This window comes from Ictalurus furcatus, chromosome 15 (genome assembly GCF_023375685.1).
Source record: "Ictalurus furcatus strain D&B chromosome 15, Billie_1.0, whole genome shotgun sequence".
Lineage (NCBI taxonomy): Eukaryota > Metazoa > Chordata > Actinopteri > Siluriformes > Ictaluridae > Ictalurus > Ictalurus furcatus.
Window position 1 is genome coordinate 18,499,270 of NC_071269.1, and position 10,268 is coordinate 18,509,537.

Genomic DNA, 10,268 nt, shown 5'->3' on the forward strand with positions numbered 1-10,268 from the left:
GGATGTGCAAATAATCACAAGCAAATGGCAAAACAACTGCACTGTCACCCTTCTGAGCACATTCACTGGGGCCTACCCAGCTTCCACTGTGCAATGCTGGGACAGGAGGACAAATCAGAACATCAATGTGAACTGTCCATCCTCTGTGGTGATGTATAATTAAAAAATGGGAGGTGTTGATCTGATGGACTCCTTGCTTGCATTGTACCAAACAAAGATTCGGTCACGGAAATGGTACATTCCTATTTTCTTTCATATCCTGGATGTACTGTGTGTAAATGCATGGCTGCTGTACTGAAGGGACAATGATCCCTCTCCTAAACAAAGCGAGGAACTCAGCCTAAGAGAGTTCAAAACAGCAGTTGCAGATGTCCTCTGTAGACAAGGCACAGACAAAGTGAAACGTGTTTCACACCCAAAAAGAACTGTCTTGTTGATTTTCACATGTGAGTAAAAATGAAAATCACATGAAATCAATTACTGTAGCACAACATAAAACAGAACTAGAAGAGCGTACTGTTTTTAAAACTCTAAAACATTGTTACACTGCTGTTTTTGATTCACTAAGAGTGAAATTGCACTTCAATTTGTCTCAAGTTTCAGACAATTTTACACGAGTTCCAAAACAAATATAGTAGCATAAGATGAAATGCAATGTGAATAAAGATTTTTTAAAAATGTTTCTGAAACACCAAGACACAGGCTAACTTCTTTCTAGACAGTGAAAATACATTTGAATGTGTGACATTTCAGAAAATTTACCAAAAATCTTTTACCCAAATGGGACAAAGTCAGTTATAAGTAACGGTACCCTAAAAAAAGATCAAAGGTCAAATGTAGAAAACAAGTTTTGTAAAATGATTATAGCCTTAAATACACTAAAAAAATATAAAGTAATACATTTTTTTAGCTGTGATTTCATGATTAGTTCCATAGAGGGTTAAAATTTAAAAACCCCGACAGCTTAATTGACATGACAGACACTACAATAACCAGTCAAAATCCTCTGGAGGTTTGTACGTGGAGCTGAAATCCCACCCATTTGGAGCTGACTCCAACCTGCAATATAATATAATATAACACACATAATATAACAAGGTTACTTGCATGTCTGGAAATGTAACAAACTTGAGTAGCTAGTACTTACCAACATATTCCCTCTCAATTGATTTGAAAACTACCGGCGATAAGTATATAAAATACTGCTAATATTATGAAAAGGTTAGTAGAAGTAGTCTCAGCATACCTCTCTGACTGTTGAAGCGAGACACATCATGATTGCGTCATGACAAAAATGGGACAAATAAATAGGAAAATTCTCTAACTTTCTTGTGATTTAATTTGCTAGTGTTTTGTGCACTCTCTCGTGTTAATTTGAACTCGGATGCTTTTTACATAATATAATTGTTTATTAATTAATGTTGAGAGGGGCACTTTTAAACTGGCATAAAGTTGGTTTGACGTTGGACATTCAATATTCGCAGATATGCAGAAATTAAGGGACCATCTCTAAAGTTACATACGACATTGTTAAACATGTTTATAACTTCAATAGCATTTGAAGGGAATGACTTACAGTCACACAACCAACTGTTAAGTGTTCATGTAGTAGGTGTCAGCTATAATTCACACCTTTTAGATTTTTTATATTTAATCAAATAAACTATTAAATCATATATAAAAATTGCCATGTATTTTATTACTGCATGGGCTCATACACAAAATATACCATAATTTAAAGCTCAATAGCATTTGAAGGGAATGACTTACAGTCCACACAACCAACTGTAAAGTGTTCATCTAGGTGTCAGGTATGACGCACACCTTTTTGTGTGTATATATATATATATATATATATATGTATATACACACATATGTGTATGCATATATATACAGTATCTCACAAAAGCGAGTACACCCCTCACATTTTTGTAAATATTTGATTATATCTTTTCATGTGACAACACTGAAGAAATGACACTTTGCTACAATGTAAAGTAGTGAGTGTACAGCTTGTGTAACAGTGTAAATTTGCTGTCTCCTCAAAATAACTCAACACACAGCCATTAATGTCTAGCAACAAAAGTGAGTACACCCCTAAGTGAAAATGTCCAAATTGGGCCCAATTAGCCATTTTCCCTCCCTGGTGTCATGTGAATTGTTAGTGTTACAAGGTCTCAGGTGTGAATGGGGAGCAGGTGTGTTAAATTTGGTGTTATCACATACACATATATGTATGTATGTATATATATATATATATATATATATATATATATATATATATATATATATATATATATAATATATAATATAAAAGGTGTGCGTTATACCTGACACCTAGATGAACACTTTACAGTTGGTTGTGTGACTGTATGTCATTCCCTTCAAATGGTATTGAGCTTTAAATAATTTTATATTTTGTGTATGGGCCCATTCTGCAGTGATATTCATGTCTAATTTACATATGATTTAATAGCTTATTTTAATAAATATAAACAATCTAAAAGGTGTGCATCATACCTGACATTTAGCTGAACACTTTCCAGTTGGCTTCATGACTGTACATCATTACCTTCAAATGCTATTGAGCTTTAAATTATGGTATATTTTGTATATTGGCCCATTCTGTAGTCAAATTCATATCAAATTTACCTATGATTTAATAGTTTATTTTGTTAAATATCAAAAATCTAAGGTGTGCATTATAGCTGACACCTAGATGAACACTTTACAGTTGGTTATATGACTGTAAGTCATTCCCTTTAAATGCTATTTGAAAGGAATTATTGCACATAAAATGTCGAATTATACAACTATGATGAAAAAGGATTCACATTTAATTCTTGCGTGATAGTTATATATTTAATTTGCGAACTAGAGGTAAATTAAGAAGACTCGTTTCCACCCGGAAATACCGGGAGTGAACACTTGGGTTGTACACGTGGGACACTGAGTCTTTTCTTTATTATTCACTCGGCCATCATGACGGTGCACGTTTGGCCAACCGCCCTTGTATGAAGTTTGAATGACATGCGCAGTAACCAATCAGCGTTAAGACAGAGTGGTTGGTTGACCAATGACGTAGCACGCACTCGTCATTTTAGTTCTAAGTTTGTCGTCTTCCCTGTTCCTGTATAACTGTAGCATTTCAGTCAAAGAAATGTAAGTTGTTATGTCTAATTTTGCTATATAATTTGCAATACTAACAGTTTCGTATGTGATACGTGATTTATTGCAATGAAATTCAAGAGGTTTGTCTGAAAATATCAATTCGGAGGTATTACTGGATAGCAATGTAATAGTTGGCTAGCTCGTGCTAGCATCGGTTATTTATCCAGGTAGCTATTATATTTACAGTCACGTTTGTTAAAACTAGTGAAATATAAGCCTATTGTTTTTGTTTTGTTTTGTTTTGTTTTTATTTTGTTTTGTTTTGTTTTTATTTTGTTTTGTTTTTATTTATTATTTAGTTAGCAGCAGTCAGTTGTCTAGCAAATACGCATTCCTGTACAAAGTGCATGTATTAGCTAATATGTTCAAGCTAACCTTTCACTTCCTCCAGTTCACGAAACATGGGAGCGAGTCGCGTTAAAAAACAAACAAACACTAAAACTACATGCCGACTTATTTAACCAAGAGTTTATTTCACTATAAAGACTTTTATTGTGTATTGTTTACGCATAAACTTACAAATAGGGATAATTACGTTTACCAGGTGTGTGGGAATTTTAACGCAGGAGTACTTGTATACGTCACAAGGAGTTGGAAATATCGCATTTTCAAACCCTTGACCGTTTCCCGATAATAAAACAGTTAAATAACATATTGCACTGTTATATAGAATATAAAAACTAGTGTTATTATTATTTGTACACTTATTTATTTATTTATTTATTTATTTATTTATTTATTTATTAATTAATTAATTAAAAAGCCGTATATAAAACAATTTACGATCTACATGACAATAACATTATCGATGGTTTTGGGGGAAACGTTCTGTCTTGACTGATTAAGCATTAATGTCAGCATACAATGTGAGTCAGTCTATTAAAAAGAACAGACTGTACACAGCCTAGTATTATTATTGTTCTATTAAATTGGGGAAAGGTGCTAATACATGCTTTAGAGGGCGCTAGAGAGCGCAAGATGACATCATTGACTCATTTGCATGTTATTTGCATATTAAATTGTGTTACGTAAGGAAGATTACAGGGCATTCAGAGTCCAATAGAATTTCCAAGAAATTGTTTATCATAGTAACAATAGAAAATAAGAATAGATTTTATTTCTTATATAAAGTTTTGTTTGGCCATAGCACTACAAACCAGTTACATATTTACAGATTAATTTCTATGGAGAATGCAGAGGAAAAAGAAGCTGTATTAGTAAGTAGTCTGAAATAGACATGAAGGAAACTGATACAGATGCAATAACTCACGTATATTCATTGTAAACATTGCCAAGAAGACAGTTTAAAACTAAGAACAAAGTAATATGTGGGTGGATAAACATTGATAGTCAGTGATTGGAGAAAATTGGTGATCAGTGGCTGGCCATTGGGAACATAGGCTTGTATAACCACAACTCAATCGGGTCAATCGAACCTGCTCTCTCAAGTCATATCAGTCCCTCCAGGATTTTGCGATTGGAGAAATTAAAACGTGAGATCACGCAAGCTCTATGATATTCGGAGGAGCTTGCAATTTTTCAAAATTGCTGCAGATTTGGGCCAAAACATGTATAACGTCATCTAACGCACATTCAGCCAAAGCCCTCTTCAATTCACATGTGTCCAACATGAGTACAGCTAGATGGTCTCATTTACCAACAAACATCACTGCGAAAGACTATGCAAAACAATTTTGTGCAATTTATTTATTTACTTTGCAACAATCACAACAAAAAAACTGCAAAATATTGTACACACTGTCATATAACCAGCAGCGGTGATGTCATGAGTTGTATGGAGTGCAGGACAGCCGCTCACATCTGCGCTAAAAGATATGGCGCTGGAATTTTTTTCTCAACTAAAAAAATTACAGCCACTAATTTGCCAACACTGTGTGTGCAGAGCGTGGTCCACAAAATCACCAAGTCGCATGTAACAGTATTTGCAGTAAATACAACTGTCGTTTGGCCATTTTCCCTGGAAACTTCTTGCCAAGCTGCCACTGGTTCAGAATAATACTGGCAGTTATCTGGGGTTTATAGAGCCACATTTACATATGTGTCTAGCGTTCTGTTTCACACCTCAGCCACAAGGGGTGGTGAGAAGAACCTGGATAATGACCCACCTTAGGACTCGCTGGAAATGTTTTTGAAAATAACCACCACACTAACATCATTGGGACTGGCGAGGTAGTCTTGTAGAACATGGAGAAAGTGCACGGTGACACTCGGGTAGCAGCAGAACGAACATCCTGGAACAGCACACCTTTAAGCACTTCCTATGAAGAGGACACACTGCTTGTTGCTCAGCTTATCACCTTGGCAAAGTAGCTAGAATTAGCATTATCTAAACGCAGATTAGTACCAAAAAAATCATACACAAATCTTACCCATTTGAGCATGTGTTTTACTGCTGTTGATGCTTCTTAAATCTACGAACACTGATTTATAAACAGCTATAATAATTGATATGATTGTGATGTTCTCATTTATAAGATTAGCCTTCAGCATGTTAGTTTTAACCCAAAGCAACATCTGGACTTCTTATACATATGGTTTTGATAATTAAAGAGAATTAAAAGAGAAGCTAGACAAATTTAGAGATCCTTTTGGGCCTCTGTGCTCTAATTAGTGAAGCAGCAGTTAATGAGGCTAGTGCAGGCTTGCTATAATGTTCAAACTTCAGTATAATACACTGAAAATATACATCGAATAAATTAGCTCTTTTTGTACAGTCTGATCAGTGTTGCGTATGTGATCCTGCTCTTTTAGTCCTAATTCTGTTTTTGTATAAAGGTGATTTAGTAATCTTTCTGTTGTCTCACTGCAGATGTCTTCTGGGGCCTTGTTTCCAAGTTTGGTGTCTGGGTCACGGGGCTCATCCAGCAAATACCTGGTGGAGTTCCGTGCTGGAAAAATGAGCCTGAAAGGAAGCGTCGTGACCCCTGACAAACGCAAAGGTCAAGTTTACATTCAACAGACTGACGACTCACTTATTCACTTCTGCTGGAAGGACAGGACAACTGGGAACGTGGAAGATGTTAGTACTGAGCTCTGTAGTGCAGTTTTCAATTAGCCTAGATGCCATGCTAATAGCTACATATTAGTAAATAATGTATGAAACATTATTAGTGTATATAACATTTTTATGGATATGGATATTATTTTTTTTTAATTCAGCATACTGTGAACTCCACTGATCATACAGTGAATGTAAGAAGTGTTCAATCATGCTAATGCCAGAACTGATTAAAACGCAAGCTTATCTGTAGGACTTGTCATTAGTGAGAATGTTAATTGAACACGCAAATTATGGCTTATCAGTGTGCTCGTTTTCATATTAGATGCTGTGATATTATATTTATACTTTAAAGGACTTGATTATTTTTCCGGATGACTGCGAGTTCAAGAGAGTCAGTCAGTGCACAACAGGTCGCGTCTACGTGCTGAAGTTTAAAGCTGGTTCCAAGCGGCTATTCTTTTGGATGCAGGTGTGTGATTCACATTTTTGGTGCTTATTTGGCTTTTTTCTTTATACTCATTTTTGTCAGGTGATTTAGAAGGCTAACTAAAAGCACAACTCTGTTTTTGTAGGAACCCAAAACGGATAAAGACGATGAGCACTGCAGGAAAGTAAATGAGTACTTGAACAATCCACCCATACCCGGTTCCCTTGGCGGTGGAGGCAGCAGTCATGAGCTTTCTGCTTTAGGAGGTACACATGCACACACTTCTGATTATATAAATGTGATGTGTGCTCCTTACCTCTGAATCCCTTAGAGCATGACTATTCATTAAGTGTTCTGGGCCTTGAGTACATTTTTACAGGCTCTTCGATTTATTTTTGCAAGCTAATTGAATGGGGAAAAAAGGTTTTTGTACAAACATTTTCTGCTACATAAGTAAACTTAGCTGATGAAGAAGCAAAAAAGAAATTATAATATGGTTTCTCAGGTAATAAATATGATATAGCTAGATAACAATTTGAGTCTGACTTCACTGATATTATTCATTCACAACAACGGGTAACAAATGCAGCATGTGTATGCAAATGTGGTGTCAAATGTGAAATGTCTGAGGATGAATGTATGCTGCCACTTGAATAGGGAAATGCATTTGTATGGCTTTCATACATTGTGCTGCGTCTGTTTTTGTAATCTGGCCCCCACACTGAGCTACAGACTTTTTTTAAAGAGTGTGTTAAACTGACTAATGTCTCCTTTCCACAAGGTGAAGGTGGCCTGCAGAGTCTTCTGGGTAATATGAGTCATAATCAATTGATGCAGCTGATTGGACCGACTGGACTTGGTGGGCTTGGTGAGTCAGGGTACTCATCTTAAACATAGTCATAGAGGACTGGTATGAGCATGTCTTGTGTGTACATCTTGACAGAAAGGTTAGACATGTTAAAAGTCCAAAATATTGCAGTAAAGACATACCGGCTCTTGTGACTGAGACAAAAAGTCTTTTTCTTTCCTGTGCAAGGGGGTCTGGGGGCTTTAGCTGGACCTGGACTTGCCAGCCTGCTGGGAGGCAGTGTTCCAGCGACCAGCAGTTCATCTTCCAGGTAAAACTTGGAAATAATTAACGTTTACATGTATTATTCAGTTATTCATCATGAAGCAAATTATTCACTAGCTATTCACTAGCGAGTCTTTCGGTAACTACAATGAAACTAATAATAAAGTTTTCTAGAAGAGAGAGGAACCTGAGTCCTGGGGGTTCAGAAGGTTAATGAATTGCAGGCATAATTACAGATGAACATAAGTATACACTTATGGGCCATTCTGTTTGGTACACCATATTTGCCAAGCTAGTCCACACTGCAGAGCCAAAAGTCCTAGGGGCAGAGCTGGACTTGCAAACACAGTGTGTTGTCTCCATCACCTGGACTTTTTGGCTCTTCTGGGAGGGGATCTTTCGTTAACCTGCTCCTCCAATCAGCAGCCCATACTACGCCTTGACTGAACTGTTATTGATCAGACATTAGAAAGGACAAGACACATGATCTGAGGCACTCTGACCATTGTCTTATGGCCCAAAAAACACAGACCAAAATATTTCCATGCAGAACACAAAGTTGTTCAGGATTTATATGGATGTATCAGTTAACCTGAAACTAGCTGCCTTGTTTATAAACTAATGTAAATTAGCATTTCCGATTTCTCAGTAGAAATATGAAGTACATTTGGCTAGTAATTTAATTGTTTTTAAGTTAACTTGCATATTATGCCTTACCTACTTCATGAACTTATAAATAAAATAAAACTAAATTTCCTCCTTTCTACAAGCTCTCGCAGTCAGTCTACGGCTGTCACTCCTTCCTCCACATCAGCAGCTACCCGCCTCAGCTCCTCTCAAGTTCCGACCACTCCCACTACCCCCTCTGCAGCCACTGGAGCTTCACCTGTGACCACACCTACCACTCCTGCAGCCCCGGTTCCCTCTGCCGGAGCTACCAGCCCCACCCAGCCTATCCAGCTCAGTGACCTGCAGAATATTCTGGCAACCATGAATGTTCCTGCAACTGGGCAAGGAGGTGAGGGTTGCATAAGAAATTCTGAGTTAAAATGAACAAATAGTTTGTTTTTGAGCTCTCTGCTGCCCATGAGGACAATTACAAATGTGATGATAACACTGACTTTACCTGCTCTGTTAAAACTGTGTATGCCTTATGAGCTACCTTTTTTTTTTAAAAAAGGACAGCACTGAGACATTCTCTTCTGGGTCAGCTGGGGGCAAAGCATATTTCCAGGCTAGAAAAAACACAAATGAAAGTCTGGCATCACATTGAACTTCACACACTAGTATGAGGCTATGTTTTTGCAGCCATCATTAGTCTTATTGTTGTACTCCTCTTTAAACAGTTGATCTTGCCAGCGTTTTAACACCAGAGATCATGGCACCGATCCTGGCGAATGCAGAGATTCAGCAGCGGCTACTTCCCTTCCTTCCATCTGGAGAGTCTCTTCCTCAGAGCTCAGACGAGCTCCATAACACGCTCACCTCACCACAGTTTCAGCAGGTCAGATTATCACATGGGTCATGTGTTTCCATGGCAAAGATGTTTTCATGAAAGGCAGAGGCCATCGTTTTAGCTAGCTGATACATAAAGCTTGATCTTGCCTGATGATCTGAGGCTATTTTTGGTCTTGGTCAGATGTAGTGCAAGATAACACAGTGTGCTTTAGCTTTTTAGCCCATATTTAGCCTTCTGCTTGATACGCAAGGTTGTATCCTTCGAAACAGGTGATCCATTCCCTGCACAGATTTGTTTTTGGTTAATTATTGGTCTAGATCAGGGGTATTTGACTAAGGGTAAGTTTACACGACAATGATGTACTAAAAATGGAAAAGTTTTTCCTTTGCATTTTTGCGTACAGATGACAACAATGGTAAACGCGTCTCCCCTGGTCATAGTAATGATGCAGTGAATGTACACGTTGTTGGAGAAGCGTCAATAAACTCAATCTTAAGCAGGACAAACAGGACTAATACACAATCTGAAGAGCTGTTCTCCTCAATTTGTCTCTCTGTGTAGGCTATGAGTTTGTTTAGCAGTGCTCTAGCATCAGGACAGTTAGGACCCCTGATGAATCAGTTCGGGTTGCCCTCAGAAGCTGTAGATGCAGCCAATAAAGGAGGCAAGTATGCATCATTTCCATCCAGAACAGGTGTACCTAACCACATCCTTTATATACAAATTGTAACGTGTAGACTTACATTGACTTAATGTATGTTTTACAGATGTAGAAGCATTTGCCAAGGCTATGGAAGGTGAAGCTAAAACTGAGCAAGAAGGAAAGCCTAAAGACAAGAAAGATGATGAGGAAGACATGAGCCTTGATTAGTTTAACTTTGATTTTTGTGTGTTTTACTTACTTTTAACTTACATATAGCTCAAATTCTGACCTGTGTCTATTCAGTTTAATTTAGTAATTCTCTTTACACATGATCAGTGCTGGGATGAAATAAATAATCAAAAGCAGGTGACAAAATCACTTATTGCTGTGTGTCTGGTTTGTCAGTTACTCCAAGAAGAAGAGATGAGCGTGATGGCTTATAGTTCATCATATTTAATAATTTGTCCCCAAGTT

The 10,268-nt window shown here is 37.3% G+C and overlaps 1 protein-coding gene across 2 annotated transcripts; it reads left to right on the plus strand.

Annotated features, from left to right (window-relative positions):
- The first annotated feature begins 3,028 nt into the window (after positions 1-3,028).
- Positions 3,029-10,172, plus strand: LOC128619324 (proteasomal ubiquitin receptor ADRM1). 2 transcript variants are annotated; one of them, XM_053643443.1, is made up of 10 exons: positions 3,029-3,162; positions 6,002-6,211; positions 6,546-6,662; positions 6,766-6,886; positions 7,402-7,488; positions 7,657-7,738; positions 8,463-8,710; positions 9,039-9,196; positions 9,713-9,815; positions 9,919-10,172. In XM_053643443.1, exons 2-10 carry the CDS (start codon positions 6,002-6,004, stop codon positions 10,020-10,022), a joined length of 1,230 nt encoding a protein of 409 aa, XP_053499418.1. In that variant the 5' UTR covers positions 3,029-3,162; the 3' UTR covers positions 10,023-10,172. The 2 variants fall into 2 exon arrangements, with proteins under 2 accessions (XP_053499418.1, XP_053499419.1); XM_053643444.1 differs by having other exon boundaries at positions 7,408-7,488.
- Positions 10,173-10,268: the final 96 nt, after the last annotated feature.